The sequence below is a fragment of the Pseudophryne corroboree genome, chromosome 4 (assembly GCF_028390025.1).
Source record: "Pseudophryne corroboree isolate aPseCor3 chromosome 4, aPseCor3.hap2, whole genome shotgun sequence".
In the NCBI taxonomy this organism is placed as follows: Eukaryota; Metazoa; Chordata; class Amphibia; order Anura; family Myobatrachidae; genus Pseudophryne; species Pseudophryne corroboree.
The window spans coordinates 381,953,127-381,973,707 of record NC_086447.1 but is presented as its reverse complement, the minus strand read 5'-3'; the positions used below and the strand labels follow the sequence as shown (position 1 = coordinate 381,973,707).

The 20,581-nt window shown below is 43.4% G+C and overlaps 1 protein-coding gene across 1 annotated transcript in view; it reads left to right on the top strand.

Moving 5' to 3' along the window:
- Positions 1-20,581, top strand: part of CSMD1 (CUB and Sushi multiple domains 1) — a 2,470,978-nt gene that overhangs the window by 1,944,929 nt on the left and 505,468 nt on the right. The window contains 1 exon segment of the mRNA XM_063916678.1: positions 1,710-1,866. Coding sequence (XP_063772748.1) covers positions 1,710-1,866 — 157 coding nt within the window.

Here is a 20,581-nt window from a genome sequence, read left to right as displayed (position 1 = left end):
ATATAAATAACAAACAAATATAGGGGCATTCACAACAATGGAGTGAAGAGAGAAGGTTGTGAAATACTCCAAGTATATGAAAGAAATATTTTGTATTATGTTTCCTTCTTGTCAGTATTGTAAACAAGTTGAAAATATCTTTCTTAGAAAGTAGTGCACATGTATATAACAGAGAGTATAAGGGAAAAATGCACATTTAGTTCCTACTTATACTTTTATATTCCCGAACTTAGAATATATTTGATCACTGTTTGAATTAAGACAAAATGTTTTAAACTGGTCCATGAAACTTACAACTTAAATAAGCACTTTCTATATTAGTGAACCATTTTATTATTTTGACTCATAAGACTAGAAATAATAGCTAATAAAAGCAGAAAATTAAATGTTATGACTTCCAATTTATATTATATACGTTTAGTACCATTTGCCCTTCACTTGCTTTTTTTGTGAAGTGTTGGCCCGTCACTAAAGAAAAGAGTTAACATCTATGGGAAGAGGTGGAAATCTGCTGATTTAAAAGACAGCTGTTTTATATGTGTAGACCCCCTGCCTCTGCATTTTACCAATGAGATTTTCATAATGCAGCACTTTAAAATTTACTTCTGCATTTCACATTTACATAAGTGAAGTCTAGTTTGCCCTTGAGAGTAAGAATATTAAAAGGGACACTATGATATTATTTTTATTTTGTTACAAAGCTCTTCGACAAGAAATGGCTTTTATGAAGTACTTGTGCTATATGTTAATAATGCTGTTGTCTGTACCTTAAAGTTGTTGCTTCACAATTCACCAGTTTACAATCTGTAGCAACCGTTGATGTTTACTAGGACACATGAAAACCAATCACAAGCTTTGTCTGCTAAATAGCGCAATATAGAGAAACACCAACCTCCTAAACATTTTCAACTATGCCTTCAGGATAAAACAGACATGCTTAAGACAAACTAAGTATATCATTATTTTTTTTTAGATATATTAGGTAGTTTACCAGTACACAGGATTTGACGTATATGTTAATAAAGCTTACTATATCCTTAGGTATATAACTTGTAGAATTTACTATGTAGACTGAAATGATATTTATCTTAATTTTTATGGGTTAAAATGAGTTATACTGTGATTCAAACTTTATCTTTCTAAGGTTTATACAGCAGACAAATGGTATAGTTACCAACTTTTATTGTTAAATTGTTATGTAGTACTTTCTTTTTTATAACTTAATCTAAAATTGAAGTCACCTCATACATCGAGTGATAGATGCAAGATGACAGCTTAGCTTCAAATTTCCAATTTCCTTTTAATAGAAACTGACAGAAGGGAATGGAGTGGACAATTTCTTTTTCGCCCTCATTGATGATCTTAGAAATGGCACACTCCATTGAAATGTCACCAATCTTTTTTTGAGGTTGCATAAGTAGATTATCAAAAGGCTGAGGTTATAAAACCTCAAAAGGAGGCTAACATGTATAAATATTAATAGTATTAGAAAAAAGGCTATCACATGTTTAAAACCTAATTGATTGTATAAATTCTGACAGCAAATGAAATGTTTGGATCTTTCATCTAACCTGCCAAAATGAAAAACTTTTTAACAAAAAGTAATTTTCTGCCTACACAAGTGGCAGAAATGAATACAATGTTGGCAACCAGTGTAGACTTGTTTTCTTTCTGTGTTTACCTCTTTAATTTTATATTCCTCTCTTTAGGTCTATGATGGAAAAGACAGTTCTTCTCGACTCCTGGGAGCATTCACAAAAAATGAGTTAATGAACGTAAGACTCAACAGTACATCAAACCATTTGTGTATAGAATTTAACACCAATGGAACAGACACTGATCTTGGATTCCATCTCACATATAGTAGTAAGTATCCCTAACTAGTGTTTAACACAGGTTTTTTGTAATTTTATATATATATATATATAGCAAGTGGAAGAACTGCGGCACTCGTAATGGATGAAGGTAAAGGTGCTGTTTATTGGATCAAGTCCATCATAAAAATGCCATGCAAGGCATTTTTATGATGGACTTGATCCAATAAACAGCACCTTTACCTTCATCCATTACGAGTGCCGCAGTTCTTCCACTTGCTACAATTACTTCACTGAAGGCACCGCACATGACCTATATCAGCGACGAGTGACGGTTCAATTCTGCAATTATATATATATATATATATATATATATATATATATATATACACAAACAAATCTAGAAAACCATAGCACTTGCCACCCCAGAAGCGGGGTGCAATATCTGCACTCACCACTCATAGGGTGGGGTGCATGCAGCCCATGGCCACCAACCCAAATATATACAAACAGAAAGTTCAGCACTCACCATAGCAAGCTCACTTATCCTCACAACATCAATAAATAAATGATGGGGGTTTAGTTAGTGAATTTACCAATGCACGGCAGCCTGCATACCGCTCGCCAAGGTATCCCACCTTCATGCAGGTCCTACACTATCACAAAGTCTCAAAAATTAAAACCTGGCAACTGTATCACACATAATATACTGCACACATGCCCACTAGGTTTAATGTGTATCTGCCATGCCTCTTATGGCTTTTAAAGGTACACTAGTCACCTGACACTGGCTGATAAATTACTAAGGAGCAGCTGACACAGGTTTAGAACAAGTGAGATTACACAGGGGTGCATGAAAAGGCCTGTGACCACGGTTAATAAGAGTTAACCAAAGATTAACCCCGTAATATACAAGCAAATCTAGAAAACCACAGCACTCGCCACCCCAGAAGCGGGGTGCAATATCTGCACTCACCACTCATAGGGTGGGGTGCATGCAGCCCATGGCCACCAACCCAAATATATACAAACAGAAAGTTCAGCACTCACCATAGCAAGCTCACTTATCCTCACAACATCAATAAATAAATGATGGGGGTTTAGTTAGTGAATTGACCAATGCACGGAAGCCTGCATACCGCTCGCCAAGGTACCCAACCTTAATCTTTGGTTAACTCTTATTAACTGTGGTCACAGGCCTTTTCATGCACCCCTGTGTAATCTCACTTGTTCTAAACTTGTGTCAGCTGCTCCTTAGTAATTTATCAGCCAGTGTCAGGTGACTAGTGTACCTTTAAAAGCTTTAAGATGCATGGCAGATACACATTAAACCTAGTGGGCATGTGTGCAGTATATTATGTGTGATACAGTTGCCAGGTTTTAATTTTTGAGACTTTGTGATAGTGTAGGACCTGCATGAAGGTGGGGTACCTTGGCGAGCGGTATGCAGGCTTCCGTGCATTGGTCAATTCACTAACTAAACCCCCATCATTTATTTATTGATGTTGTGAGGATAAGTGAGCTCCCTATGGTGAGTGCTGAACTTTCTGTTTGTATATATATATATATATATATATATATATATATATACAACTGAAGGTCCAGCTCTCCTATTAACAAAAGAAAACATACTGTGCCTGGTGCCTTCACTAGAAGAGTAACATACACGGCAGTAGGTGCGGCACTCCAAGCATTGATAAATCACAAACAGTGAAACATCCGACGCTTGGAGTGCCGCACCTATGCTGGTACACCCTGTAATCTTTTTGAATCTGACAAAAATTCTTTGTGTAAGTCATCACAAGGTGCAACATACTGTAATTAATGTTCAATTATAACCTGCATTTGTTCTTTATTTTCTTTATTAAGCAATATATAACACCAATTATCTCCAACATCACATTAGATATCTTACTATGCATGTCAATATTGTCAATATTGTGATAGAGTTAAAGCTACAAAATGTAAGCAAGAATAAACAGGCTGTTATGAAGGTGACCCTACTTGTTTTGTCCACATATAGGACTTCATCAGGGGTATAGTATAATAGATTCAATTCAAAATAGTGTGCTAAGTCAACTGTGATAGATTATACTTTTTCCAGAAAACAGAAGGACTCCAAAGATTGGCTTTTATGATGCCAAATTATTCCACATACATATATAATTATAAAAAATGTATTATTTGTTATTCCACTTAATGGCAACCAGAAGCAGAGAACATGGTCTTAGTGGTGTGTGCGTATCCCTCCTGTTATTACAATTGCACACTATTTTGAATTGAATCTATTGAACTATACCCCCGATGAAGTCCTATATGTGGTCGAAATGCGTAGGTTCGCCTTCATAACAGCCTGCATTGCATATGGGGGATATTCACCTAAGAGCTCACACCCATAATGGTGAGGTGATAACCAACATCTTATCCCCTAATTGGAGCAGGTTTATATGTTACTATTGTTCATGCAAAAAAATCTGTATTGTATTTCATGTGAAATTGTTACACACCTCTGTATATATAACAATACATTTTAAAAAATACTTTTATGCTTGACTAGATGATATTAGTATGTTTTCAACTCAGAGAGACTCCATAACTAAAGGGGATTTCTAAATGGGTATGTTCATTTATCTATAATCTACTCATAAGCGCACCTGAGGTACTTTTTTTGTAATCCTATTTTCAGTCCTTACTAGCAGGGGTCTACCTGAAAGGTATACAAGCGCAGAAAGAGGGATTTGTGTGTGTGTGTGTGTATATATATATATATATATATATATATATATATATATATATATATAAAATATACATTGTAAATACAGTAAGAACTTGTGCAGTTACTGTACCATTTCCGGATGGTAAAATCAGTAGATATCCTTGAACATTCACATAACCCATTCACTATGCTTCTTGTGTATTTGTTAAATGTAAATAATAGCTACAATTGCATTTTCCATGCTTGTGTGAATGGGCTTCATTTTGCAAGATTGAATAAGCACTGTCAGGAATCGACTTACCAGGCTGGCATCCGTCCGCCGCTGCGGACTCCGTCCTGGCTCCCTGCGGTCACCTGTCACCTATGCCCCTGTCATGGGACATCATCTGGATCCTGGGGGTACTCCTGAGCCAGCAGGCGTGTGCGCGCCGCGTCCCCGCTAGGCCGCGGCGTGGGCGCCGCCATGACAGTCTCCAAACAAGCTAGTATGCTGCGGCCAATCCGGTGCGAGGCCGCACCCACTTTCCTTTCCTCCATCCAATCCCTGCACACCATGGGGTATATAGGAGGCTACAGTTTCACCTCACAGGCATCCTGGACTTTGTGTCATTCTGACAACCTGCATGAAAGGATCGGCTCCTGTTTCTCCTGAGTTCCTGGTTCTCTGCTAAAGAACTTATACTCCTGGTGATTCTGCTCTGCTCCCGTGGAACTTCAAGGCTCAGCAATACCTGCAACCTGCATAAGGCTTCACACTCATCACCACCTTGTGTGCTTCAGCCTGCAGTTGAAGACTGACTCCAGGTGTGTTCATTCCTCCACCTGTGACACAGCTTGCTGCTGCCAGTGCCTCATCACCTGCACTGTGAGTCAGACTCCTGCTTATGCTCAGGTTAGCCATTTCCATCTACTGCCTAAGTTTCCTGTTTTAAAACCCTGCACTGGTTTCCAAGCCAGAACCATTCCATTAACATTTGTTCTGCTGATTTATATTTCCGGTTATTATTTCTCAATTCATCTGTCATTCATTGCCATAGACTTTTCAGTTACCATACTGAACGATTGACTTTTTCATCTGTTATTATTGTTTCTGCTTCAATACTGTTATATCATCTGCTTAATAAAAATACCATTGCGCTCATGCGCAGGAACGTTATCCAACCTCCTCGTTTCCTTCCTTCTACCTCCACTGACCCACTAGCGCCCCCTCCGGGGACACAGACCAAACACAATCTGACAGTAAGTCCAGGATCGATGGACTCGGATGGTGGACGGAGTGTGGGGTCAGAGGCCTTGCAAAATCTGGTCTCCCGTCTGGATGGTCAAGAGGTTGCGCAGCAGCAGATGCTTCACTTTCTACAAGGGATGTCCTCCCGACTGGATACACTGCAGCAATCTCTGCCCAGTGTGCTCTCACCTACTGTATCTGTTACTCCAGCACCTGCCAGTGCTGTAAATTCTTCTGTGTTGGCTGCATCAGCTCCAATGTCACGTCTGCACCTGCCCGTGCCGAGCAAATATGATGGCAGTCCTAAATTATGTCGCGGGTTTCTCAATCAGTGTGAAATACAATTTGAGTTATTGCCACATAACTTTCCTACGCCAAGGTCCAAGGTTGCCTACATCATTTCCTTGCTCTCTGGATCTGCTCTGAGTTGGGTGTCTCCTCTGTGGGAACGTGCTGACCCTCTGATCAATAACTACTCTGACTTCGTGTCAACCTTTAGACGGATCTTTGACGAGCCTGGTCGTGCAACATCAGCTTCGGCAGACCTGATCCAAATTCGTCAAGGTAACCGAAGCATGGGACAATATGTCATCCAGTTCCAGACGTTGGCTGCAGAGGTCCAATGGAACAACCAAGCTCTGGTAGCAACCTTCTGGCACGGACTTTCGGATCGGATCAAAGACGAACTGGCAACCCGTGACATTCCCGTTCAACTGTCTGACTTGATCTCCCTGTGTATAAAGCTGGACTCTCGCATCCGCGAACGCAATATTGAACGCGCTCGGAGTGAGCCTCGCAGAGTAAGGTCTATACCTCCTGTACAGTTTCAGCCTCCTTCTTCTTCTGACGAGCCTATGCAGGTAAATAGGTCCCGCCTAACCCCTGAGGAACGGGCAAGAAGAATACGAGGGAGGCTCTGCCTATACTGTGCTGCTGCGGGTCATCAAATTAACTCCTGCACGATGCGTTCGGGAAACGCCAGATCCTGACTTGTAAGGGAGGAGTCAAGTTAGGATCATTCAGTCAAGCTCCTTCTCCACAAGATCTCATTATTCCAGTGACGCTAGAAACTTCCGTTGGGCTCCAGTCTGCGTCAGCACTAGTGGACTGCGGTGCTGCAGGAAATTTTATCACCCAAGCTGCGGTAAACAAATTTTGCCTGTCTACCTGTGAACTTTCTTGTCCTGTATACATTACTGCTGTGGATGGTAGTAGAATCTCCAAAGGGAACATTTCACATCAAACTACCCCAGTGGTTCTGGGAGTTGGATTTCTCCATTCAGAAATTATCAAGTTCCTGGTCATTCCTCAAGCCACCCAGGAGATTGTCTTGGGCATGCCTTGGCTCCAGCTACATAACCCACAGTTCGACTGGACAACGTTGCAGCTTACCTCATGGGGTTCACACTGTCATCATTCCTGCTTAGCCCAAGTGTGTCCTCTTAAGTCCACCGAAGTGGAGTCACAGCTAAGTCTCCCAGCAGTTTATCAAGACTTCGCAGACGTCTTCTGCGAAAAAGCTGCTGATATCCTGCCGCCCCATAGGGAATGGGATTGTCCCATTGATCTCCTTCCTGGCAAGAAGCCACCCAGGGGGCGCACCTATCCTTTGTCTGTTCCTGAAACAGAGGCGATGAGTAACTACATTAGAGAGAATCTTCAGAAAGGATTCATCCGTCCGTCATCATCACCCGCTGGCGCAGGTTTCTTCTTTGTCAAAAAGAAGGATGGAGGACTGCGTCCATGCATTGACTATCGGGGTCTCAACGACATTACCGTCAAGAATAGTTATCCTTTACCACTCATTACCGAACTGTTTGATAGAGTTAAGGGGGCTCGCATCTTCACCAAGTTAGATCTCCGCGGTGCCTATAATCTCATCAGAATCCGGAGTGGTGACGAGTGGAAGACAGCCTTCAACACTCGTGACGGCCATTATGAATACCTGGTAATGCCATTTGGGTTGAGTAATGCTCCAGCGGTATTCCAACACTTCGTGAACGAAATTTTTCGTGATGTCCTGTATAAGTACCTCGTTGTTTACTTAGATGATATTCTTATCTTTTCTCAAGACCTTCCATCTCATCGCCTACAAGTCTGTGAAGTTCTCCGACGTCTTCGTGAGAACCGTCTCTACGGGAAGTTATCCAAATGCACCTTCGAAGTTCCCTCTATACCCTTCCTGGGGTATATAATTTCCGGATCGGATCTTCAGATGGACCCGGCAAAATTGGAAGCCATTGCCAATTGGTCCATTCCAAACTCCCTCAAGTCTATCCAGCGATTCCTGGGTTTTGCCAACTATTATAGAAAATTTATTCGAGGATTCTCCACTCTCATCGCTCCTATTACCAACCTGACTCGGAAAGGGGCAGATCATTCCAACTGGTCAGAAGAAGCCTTGGCAGCCTTCCGGAAGATCAAGCTAGCCTTTATGTCTGCTCCAGTGCTGTCTCAGCCAGATGTCAACAGGCCGTTCGAGTTGGAGGTAGATGCCTCTAATGTTGGGGTTGGAGCTGTTCTCTCCCAGAAGGGATCTGATGGGAAAGTCCACCCTTGTGGATTCTATTCTCGCAAGTTTCTTCCTGCAGAAGCTAACTACTCCGTGGGAGATCAAGAGTTACTGGCAATCAAACTGGCTCTCGAGGAATGGAGATATCTCCTAGAAGGGGCCAAACATCCGTTTAACATCTTCACGGATCATAAGAACCTGCTATACCTAAAAGCAGCTCAGTGCCTTAACCCTCGCCAGTCCAGGTGGGCTATGTTTTTCTCACGTTTTAATTTCAGGCTTCATTTCCGCCCAGGTTCACAGAATGTGAAAGCCGACGCATTATCCCGGTCCATGGAATCAGACGAGGGAACATCTGACTCTGTGCCACATTCCATCCTGAGTCCCGTGGTTTTCGCTACCTCTCAAGTCTCTCCAGCTCCACCTCCGGGTAAGACTTTTGTTTCCCCAGAACTCCGTCCCAAGTTGCTAGCTTGGGCCCACCAATCCAAGTTCACTGGTCATCCTGGTGTCCTGAAGACATTCAAGTTCCTTTCTGCCTCATATTGGTGGCCAAAGATGAAAGTGGACATCCAGGATTTCGTGGCATCCTGTCCTAAATGTGTGCAGCACAAGACTCCTCGTCAGTCTCCAGCAGGTCAGTTACAACCCTTATCAGTCCCTAGTCGTCCTTGGTCTCACCTATCAATGGACTTTATCACTGATCTTCCACCTTCTCAGGGACATAACACTATTTGGGTTGTAGTGGACAGATTTTCCAAAATGGCTCATTTCGTTCCTCTCCAGGGTCTTCCTTCTGCCCCGAAACTTGCCCAGATCTTCCTACAGGAGATCTTCCGTTTACACGGTTTACCCTCCGAAATAATATCTGATCGGGGGGTACAGTTTGTAGCGAGGTTTTGGAGGGCTCTCTGTTCTGCCATGCAGATAAAGTTGAAATTCTCGTCTTCATACCATCCTCAGACGAATGGGCAGACAGAGAGAGTCAATCAGGAACTTGAGACTTTCCTACGGCTATATGTGACATCCTCCCAGGATGATTGGTTTAATCTGCTCCCATGGGCCGAGTTTGCCCATAACTTTCGCTACCATACTGCTACAGACACAACACCATTCTTTGCAGTCTATGGGCAACATCCCCGAGTACCTGAATTCCAAGAACTCCCTCACATGGATGTTCCTGCTGCCACTACTACTCTGACCCAGTTTTCCTCCATTTGGAAAAGAATTCACGTTTCCCTCAAAAAAGCCTCCAGTCGATACAAGATCTATGCTGACCGTAAGAGACGTGCGGTTCCCCATTTGAAACCGGGGGACAGGGTTTGGTTATCAACCCGCAACCTTCGTCTCAGGGTTCCATCCATGAAGTTCGCACCACGCTTCATTGGTCCTTACCCTATTGAGAGTGTCATCAACCCAGTGGCTTACAAGTTGAAATTACCACCTTCACTTCGTATTCCTAATGCCTTTCACATTTCTCTCCTCAGACCTCTAGTCCTAAACCGCTTTCAGAATACTCTTCCAGCAGGTCCCAAGGTTCGAACTCAGCGGGGCGTGGAATTTGAGATCAGCAAGATTCTGGACTCTCGTTGCCGGTATGGACGTCTCCAGTACCTGGTCGATTGGTTCGGTTATGGCCCAGAGGAGAGAAGCTGGGTGAATTCATCTGATGTCCATGCTCCTAGGTTGGTCCGTGTCTTCCACAGCACTCATCCCTCCAAACCACGTGGGTGTTCGGTGTCCACCCCTAAAGGAGGGGGTACTGTCAGGAATCGACTTACCAGGCTGGCATCCGTCCGCCGCTGCGGACTCCGTCCTGGCTCCCTGCGGTCACCTGTCACCTATGCCCCTGTCATGGGACATCATCTGGATCCTGGGGGTACTCCTGAGCCAGCAGGCGTGTGCGCGCCGCGTCCCCGCTAGGCCGCGGCGTGGGCGCCGCCATGACAGTCTCCAAACAAGCTAGTATGCTGCGGCCAATCCGGTGCGAGGCCGCACCCACTTTCCTTTCCTCCATCCAATCCCTGCACACCATGGGGTATATAGGAGGCTACAGTTTCACCTCACAGGCATCCTGGACTTTGTGTCATTCTGACAACCTGCATGAAAGGATCGGCTCCTGTTTCTCCTGAGTTCCTGGTTCTCTGCTAAAGAACTTATACTCCTGGTGATTCTGCTCTGCTCCCGTGGAACTTCAAGGCTCAGCAATACCTGCAACCTGCATAAGGCTTCACACTCATCACCACCTTGTGTGCTTCAGCCTGCAGTTGAAGACTGACTCCAGGTGTGTTCATTCCTCCACCTGTGACACAGCTTGCTGCTGCCAGTGCCTCATCACCTGCACTGTGAGTCAGACTCCTGCTTATGCTCAGGTTAGCCATTTCCATCTACTGCCTAAGTTTCCTGTTTTAAAACCCTGCACTGGTTTCCAAGCCAGAACCATTCCATTAACATTTGTTCTGCTGATTTATATTTCCGGTTATTATTTCTCAATTCATCTGTCATTCATTGCCATAGACTTTTCAGTTACCATACTGAACGATTGACTTTTTCATCTGTTATTATTGTTTCTGCTTCAATACTGTTATATCATCTGCTTAATAAAAATACCATTGCGCTCATGCGCAGGAACATTATCCAACCTCCTCGTTTCCTTCCTTCTACCTCCACTGACCCACTAGCGCCCCCTCCGGGGACACAGACCAAACACAATCTGACAAGCACCAAAGGTAAAAAAAATTAGTTAATAAATGAATAGCAAAGAATGCCTAGACAAGTAGATCACGTGATATCACCGGGATAGTAATGATTATTTAAATAATATTAAAAAGGATGCAAATCTTTGAATGCTTCTCATTCCATAATTCCCCCAGTAGCAATTTGCATGTCCCCTTTAACACATTACTTCTGCTACCTCCTTTCTGATAGCACTCAAATGATCAAAATTAACAAATTGTTTAGGAATAAATCTATGGATTTTATTGCATTCATCGTTTTTCAAAGTACATCTGATGACCTCTTTTTGATCAGACGATTATAATTATACCCCTTTCACACTGAAATCTCAGGTCTGATCTGGATTTATGAACATGGGGGCAGATGTATTAACCTGGAGAAGGCATAAGGAAGTGATAAACCAGTGATATGTGCAAGGTGATAAAGGCACCAGCCAATCAGATCCTAACTGTTAATTTACATATTGGAGCTGATTGGCTGGTGCCTTGATCACCTTGCACATATCACTGGTTTATCACTTCCTTATGCCTTCTCCAGGTTAATACATCTGCCCCATGGTTTCAAACCATATTACTTCACTTTTGGTTAATCCCGGGTCGACCCCATGTCACAACCCATGCTGACCCTTCCACACCAAGCCTGCACTGTGTTCCCTCAGCAATATTCTGGGCCAGAGTCTCAGTGTAGGTATAAGTAATATTGGGGCAGATGTATTAAGCGTGGAGAAGTGATAAAGCAGTGATAAATGCAAGGTGATAACGCACCAGCCAATCAGCTCCTAACTGTCATTTTTCAAACCCGTAATGATTGTCTGGTGCATTATCACCTTGCGCTTATCACTGCTTTATCACTTCTTATCACTATTATATCACTTCTTCAATCAATGTTTAATATTTCTGCATGATATTTTAGATACCAGCTGAGGAAACAGATCATTTATGTCAAAAGCTACTTTTTTTCGATTATTTTCTATAAACTGAATGAACTGTACATTAAAAACTGTATTTGTCAGAATAATCTAATGTGCAGGGTTGTTCTAAGTGGCAAATTCAATGTAACCCTTCAGCAAGGAGTTCACATGTTTTAAATTACTATATTTCCAGAATTATTGATTTTAGGGGAAACAATAGATTAGTGGTAGTTCCCCTTTAGAGCATACAGTAGGGCCCTCATTCCGAGTTGATCGCTCGCAAGGCGAATTTAGCAGAGTTGCTCAGGCTAAGCCTACGCCTACTGGGAGTGTATCTTAGCTTCTTAAAATTGCGACCGATGTATTCGCAATATTGGGATTACAATCTACTTAGCAGTTTCAGAGTAGCTTCAGACTTACTCGGCATCTGCGATCAGTTCAGTGCTTGTCGTTCCTGGTTTGACGTCATAAACACACCCAGCGTTCACCCAGACACTCCCCCGTTTCTCCGGCCACTCCTGCGTTTTTTCCGGAAACGGTAGCGTTTTTATCCACACGCCCCGAAAACGCTGTGTTTCCGCCCAGTAACACCCATTTCCTGTCAATCACACTACGATCGCCGGAGCGAAGAAAAAGCCGTGAGTAAAAATACTATCTTCATTGTAAAATTACTTGGCGCAGTCGCAGTGCGATTATTGCGCATGCGTACTAAGCGGAATTTCACTGCGATGCGATGAAAATTACCGAGCGAACGACTCGGAATGAGGGCCTATATACAGTAGTTGTACTGTAGTACATTCAAAATGACTACTTTCCAAAAGTCTTAGCTAAGATAAATGGCTACAACTACAACTTTACTAGCTAGTACAGAACGGAATTTTACTTCAAGAAATAGTACAGTTTTCTGTATATGAACGGGAAAGATTTAAGCAACTAAGTAGAGTTTAAAAACCTGAATATAACAGTGTATTGTTTGAATTTGTCAGAACTGCTACAGCCATTTAAAAAAATCCACAGGGTCTGTTGCAGTGCTGTGCAATACAAATGTGTATAAGAATTGTAATTCATTCATTCATACAGACGTTTGGAAAAACAGCATGAGGGGTAAGTAAAGCAACATCTTAGTGAAAAATCTTTTGTTCCCCATGGACCATCCTGCTGTGCCAATGTCTATAGGCTACAAAGAGAATACTGACTGAACGGTTAGAACTGTATGCTGTAGTTACTAGTCTTGTACTTTTCTATTCATTGGTTCACATATTTATGCAATAAATGTAGCATTTTTACAATGTTTCTACTACTTGGGTATGCAGCTCTTTCAATTTTTTTTTTTTTTTTTTCGTTTTATTTTTCCAGCTTGGAAAAATATAATGATGAAACCTGCTGAAAATATTGTTGTTGCCCTACAACAATAAGTAAAGGAACAATGCAATAAAAACTTTGCTTAGTGTTTATGCAATTACATATATTTTTAATATATCTATTATATTCTATAAATACTTACACAGCTGTACTATGAAAATGGATACCTCATATTGAGTTGATGCAGTTATTATCCCTATAGCAATTCTTTCTCGGGGTAAGATGTATCACTGATAATGCTGTGATCATTTCAGTTTATCTGTGTACAGTATGTATTAATTAGAGCTTGGTATCTAGCAATATACAGTATGTACATCCGCATTTCTGACATGACATACTGTACTGTAGATAATGTGCCTCCATGGCAATCAGACCACATGTGCAAGCATTTTGAATTGTTTTGCAATATTATAGCCAATAGAATACAATGTCTGACACTATAAAAACATGGTGTTAGCTGCCAGAACACAGCTCAGAAATTTAGTTTTTATAGAGCTTGATACTTATGGCATATAGTACTTGCAAACTGTCCCTGAATGTCAGGGATATTCCCTGAAATCTAGCAATCTCCCAGATCACACCTCACACACGTTATGTAGCTGCTACATGCTTGGGAAAAAATAAATCATAGAAATGTACATGCTTCAGTTGTAAGGCATCCTATGACTACACTACATGCATTTTCAAATAATGTTTCTCCTGGCCACTTACTGTAAATGGAACTATTTGAGAATAAAACACAATACATGAACAAATCCATAATAGTATTAGTGTGTTTTCATCAAATACATATTATGTATATATATATATATATATATATATATATACTGTATGTATATATATATATATATAGGGTAAAGCAGGAATCAGCGGCACTCTGCAGACGGAGTATCAGGATAAAAAGTTTTTAATACGGTCCTACGCCGTTTCAGGGACTAAGCCCCGTCTTCAGGGACAAATCATACATCGTGTATGATTTGTCCCTGAAGACGGGGCTTAGTCCCCGAAATGGCGTAGGACCGTATTAAAAACTTTTTATCCTGATACTCCGTCTGCAGAGTGCCGCTGATTCCTGCTTTAACTTATTGGATCTTGCCATAGATCGCAGAGGGCACCGCAGCAAGTACTACCATATACCCAGCCGAGTGCCGAACCTTTCCATTGTCTATATATATATATAAATATATATTAGGGATGAGCGGGTTCTCAGAGAACCGATCACCGCCCCCTCCCCGAACCTAGGGGATCCAGGGCATTCCGAGCCACAGCTCTCCGTGCCTGCCCCTGAACCCCAATCAAGGCAAAACCTCAGGATCCTGCTGTCAGATCCTGAGGTTTTGCCTCGGACGCCGGTCTCCATAGTAACCTATGAAAGACCGCTGATCACGTCTGTCACGGCTCTCAGCCAATCAGCGTGTCCCCATAGGCTACAATGGCCAAGATGGATGCCCCCAAAGTGCTAGTAGTGCTGCTGCCTGCACTGCTGACACTGCCACCCGCACTGCCAACACTCCCTCATTGCTGGCACCCCAAACTACCAGCACCCCTGCACTGGGGACACTGCCAGCACCTCTGCACTGGGGATACTGCAAGCACCTCTGTACTGGGTACACTGCCAACACTCCTGCACTGAGGACATCTCTGGCACTCCCGCATTGCCAACACTGCCAGCACCCCTGCACTGAGCACACCTCCGGCACTCCCGCATTGACGACCCTGCTGGCACCCCTGCACTGAGGATACTGTTGGCACTCCTGCACTGAGGACACCTCCGTAACTCCCACAGTTGCTGACACTGCAGGCACCCCTGCACTGCCAACATTGCTGACACCACTACACTGAGGACACAGCTGGCACCCTTGCACTACTGACACTGCCGTCACCACTGCACTGAGGACATTGTTGGCACCCTTGCACTGTCGACACTGCCGGCACCACCACACTGAGGACATTGCTGGCACCCTTGCACTGTCGACACTGCTGGCACCACCGCACTGAGGACACCGCTGGCACCCTTGCACCGCTGACACTGCCAGCACCACCGCACTGAGGACACCGTTGGCACCCATGCACTGCTGACATTGTCGGCACCATTGCACAGAGGACACTGCTCCCACCCCTGCACTACTGACACTGCTGGCACCACAGCATTGAGGACACTGCTGGCACCCTGCACTGACGACACTGCTGGCACCACCACACTGAAGACACTCCTGACAGCCCTGCATTAAGGACCCTCTGTCACAGAAAGTGCATTATTGGTGTATCTAACCTGCACTTTATCCGACCTGCACTGTAACCCATGCTGTTTCTGACCCACACTGTATCCGACCCATATTGTATTTGACCTGCACTGAAACCCACGCTGTATCCGAACTACACTGCATCCGACCCGCACTATATTTGACTTACGCTGTATTGGACCTGCACTGTATCCAACCCACACTGTGTACGTCCTGCACTGTATCCAACCCACACTGTATTTGATCCGCACTGTAACCTGAACTTTTCTGGCCCACGCTGTATCTGACCCATAATATATACAACTCACAGTGTATATGACCCATACTGTATCTGACCTGCACTGTATCTCGCACTGTATCCAACGTACACTGTATCTGACCTTGCACTGTAGCCAACCCTCACTGTATGTGACATGCACTGTATCCAACCTGCATTGTAGCCTATACTGTATCCAACCCATACTGTATCCAACCAACACTCTGACCTGCACTGTATCTGACCTGAACTGTATCCCACACTGTATCCGACCTGCACTGTATCTTGCACTGTATCCAACTTTACGCTGTAGCCAATGTGCACTATATCCAACCCGCACTCTGACCTGCACTGTATCCAACCCACACTGTATCTGACCTGCACTATATACAACCCACAGTGAATTCAACATACACTGTATCTGACCTGTCTTGTATCCACCTGCGCTGTATCTGACCCACACTGTAACCTGCATTGTATCTGACCTGGTTTGTATCCAACCTGCACTGTAACCCACACTGTGTCTGACCCACACTGTATCTGACCAGCACTGTAACCTGGTCAATATTTAACTGTGTGTCCCAAAGTATTCCGCACTGTACTACGCAGGTACAGAATGCTGTTTTTTGTGATTAGGGAGAATTTGGAGAGCTGCTCGACAAAATGTCTGATTGATTGGGGCTTTACATGGGCACAGAGTGCCAGTCATCAGTAACCAAGGGCCTCCAGGAGGGAGGTACAGACTGGGCACTGAGAATAGGCATGTGCTGAGGGCATGTGCACTTGTGTAGGGGGCATCAATGGCTGCTGTTGCTTATTTACACATGGTTTAGAGCAATGATAATGTACACAGGATTCTCAGGAAATGTCTGTGTTGGATTGTTTTCTATTAATAGTACTTGTGAGTTGATTTGATTGGTTATTGCTAATACAGCACTAATTTATAAAACATATTTAAGCTTAAATAAGTACCCACACATTCTGTTATTTTAGCTGTTGTGATGATTTTTAAAAAAAAATCCAGATCCAAAACCCAAACCCGAAAGGGTGGTTTTGGCAAAACCAATCCAGCTCCAAAACACGGAAGGATATCCAGATCCAAATCCAAGACACAAAACCCGAAATATATATATATATATATATATATATATATATATACACAGTATAACAAAGATGACATGTTGGCACTCTCCTTACCAGATGTCAACTTCTGGGGTGCACCATTAATGTGCCTGAGGACAAGGACTACAATAAAGGAAAAAAATACAAGCCGCACTCTCCAATATATCAAAAGATGTCCAATATTATTTTATTTCACTTCTTCAAATGAGGAGAATCCAATTTTTAGGTCATTGTTCTTCCATCATATCCATAGGCTAAAAGTGCAATCATCAGACATACTATATGTATAAACTAGAGATGTGCGGCGGGCACTTTTCGTGTTTTGTGTTTTGGTTTTGGTTCTAATTCCACTTTCGTGTTTTGGTTTTGGCTTGGTTTTGCCAAAACCACCATTTCGTGTTTTGGCTTTGTATCTGGATGAGTTTTTGAAAAAAACATAAAAACAGCTAAAATCACAGAATTTGGGGGTAATTTTGCTCCTAGGGTATTATTAACCTCAATAACATTAATTTTCACTAATTTCCAGTCTATTCTGAACACCTCACACCTCAAAATATTGTTTTTAGGCCTAAAAGTTGCACCAAAGTGGCTGTATGACTAAGCTAATCGACACAAGTGTGCGGCACAAACACCTGGCCCATCTAGGAGTTGCACTGCAGTTGCAGACAAGATGGCACTATTCAAAAACTAGTCTCCAAAACAGCACATGATGCAAAGAAGATAAATAGGTGCAATTAGGTAGCTGGATGGCCAAGCTAAGTGACAAAAGTGTGCAGCACAAACACCTGGCCCATCTAGGAGTGGCACTGCAGTTACACACAGGATGGCACTTAAAAAACTAGTCCCCAAACAGCACATGATGCAAAGAAGAAAAAGAGGTGCAAGATGGAATTATCCTTGGGCCCTCCCACCCTTATGTTGTATAAACAGGACATGCACACTTTAACAAACCCATTATTTTGGCGACAGTGTCTGCCACACGACTGTGGCTGAAATGACTGGTTTGTTTGGGCCCCCACCAAAAAAAGAAGCAATCAATCTCTCCTTGCACATACTGGCTCTACAGAGGCAAGATGTTGACCTCATAATCACCCTCCGATTCCTCACCCCTTTCACTGTGTACATGCTACTCACAGAGTATTTATTCGTCCCCACTGGAATCCACCATCACAGGTCCCTGTGTACTTTCTGGAGGCAATTGCTGGTAAAGGTCTTACCAGAGGAATTTATAATTCATTTGCTGAACATCATATTCTCCACATTTAGTGGAAGTAACCTCCTACGCTGATCGCTAACAAGGTTATCGACTGCACTAAACACTCTTTCGGAGTACACACTGGAGAGGGGGCAACTTAAGTAAAATAAAGCCAGTTTGTGCAAGGGCCTCCAAATTGCCTCTTTTTCCTGCCAGTATATGTACGGACTGTCTGACGTGCCTACTTGGATGTTGTCACTCATATAATCATCCACCATTCTTTCAATGGTGACAGAATCATATGCAGTGACAGTAGACGACATGTGAGTAATCGTTGGCAGGTCCTTCAGTCTGGACCAGATGTCAGTTTTCGCTCCTGACTGCCCTGCATCACTGCCAGCGGGTGGGCTAGGAAATCTTATCCTTTTCCTTGCAGCACCAGTGGTGGGATAAATTGAAGGAGGAGCTGTTGACTGGTCACGTTCCGCTTGTGTTGACAATTTTACTAACCAGCAGATCTTTGCACCTCTGCACATTTGTGTCTGCTGGAAAGAGAGATACAACATAGGCTTTAAACCTAACCAAAGCAGTGGTTCCATAAGGTCAATAGAAATGATCACCAGATGGTTTACATGTCGGTCGACTTCGGCTGCCTGTTGCCCCTTTCAAGACTAGTACCTGTCCAGCCTGACCTCTGGCGTGCGTTCCACACCAATGCGCATGTCAGCATATATATATATATATATATATATATACACAGTATATATCTCTATCTATCTCTATATTTATACATATATTATGTATGTATATATATATATATATATATACAATGCAAGGGAACGGCACTCCCAATAAAACATAAACTTGCAGCTGGTGCCTTCACAATACAGACATGAAGCCAGGAGTGCTGCACCCGGAGATTGGTATATATATATATATATTTACAAATATAGAATACATACGCCTGTATGTATGTCATATATATATATATATATATATATGTCATATATATATGTCATATATATATATATATATATATATATATATATATATATATATGACATATATATATATATATATAGAATCTTTCCAACCCGGCACTCCAACAGGGCAGCTTTACATAGTTGAATGTGCTGACAACAAAATCACACAAAAATGATCACTGGAAATCAAATTTATTAACCCATGGATTTCTGGATTTGGAGTCACACTCAAAATGAAAGTGGAAAAACACACTACAGGCTGATCCAACTTTGATATAATGTCCTTAAAACAAGTCGAAATTAGGCTCAGTAGTGTGTGTGGCCTCCACATGCCTGTATGACCTCCCTACAATGCCTGGGCATGCTCCTGATGAGGTGGCGGATGGTCTCCTGAGGGATCTCCTCCCAGACCTGGACTAAAGCATCCGCCAACTCCTGGACAGTCTGTGGTGCAATGTGGCGTTGGTGGATGGAGCGAGACATGATGTCCCAGATGTGCTCAATTGGATTCAGGTCTCGGGAACGGGTGGGCCAGTCCATAGCATCAATGCCTTCATCTTGCAGGACTGCACACACTCCAGCCACATGAGGTCTAGCATTGTCTTGCATTAGGAGGAACCCAGGGCCAACCGCACCAGCATATGGTCTCACAAGGGGTCTGAGGATCTCATCTCGGTACCTAATGGCAGTCAGGCTACCTCTGGCAAGCACATGGAGGGCTGTGCGGCCCCCCAAAGAAATGCTACCCCACACCATTACTGACACACTGCCAAACCGTTCATGCTGGAGGATGTTGCAGGCAGCAGAACATTCTCCTTGGCGTCTCCAGACTCTGTCACATCTGTCACATGTGCTCAGTGAGAACCTGCTTTCATCTGTGAAGAGCACAGGGTGCCAGTGGAGAATTTGCCAATCTTGATGTTCTCTGGCAAATGCCAAATGTCCTGTACAGTGTTGGGCTGTAAGCTCAACCCCCACCTGTGGACGTCGGGCCCTCATACCACCCTCATGGAGTCTGTTTCTGATCATTTGAGTATACACATGCACATTTGTGGCTTGCTGGAGTTCATTTTGCAGGGCTCTGGTAGTGCTCCTCCTGTTCCTCCTTACACAAATGGCGGAGGTAGCGGTTCTGCTGCTGGGTTGTTGCCCTCCTACAGCCTCCTCCACGTCTCCTGATGTACTGGCCTGTCTCCTAGAAGCGCCTCCATGCTCTGGACACTACGCTGACAGACACAGCAAACCTTCTTGCCACAGCACGCATTGATGTGCCATCCTGGATGAGCTGCACTACCTGAGCCACTGTGGGTTGTAAACTCCGTCTCATGCTACCACTAGAGTGAAAGCACCACCAGCTTCCAAAAGTGACCAAAACATCAGCCAGAAAGCATAGGAGCTGAGAAGTGGTCTGTGGTCACCACCTGCAGAACAACTCCTTTATCGGGGGTGTCTTGCTAATTGCCTATAATCCCCACCTGTTGTCTATTCCATTTGCACAACAGCA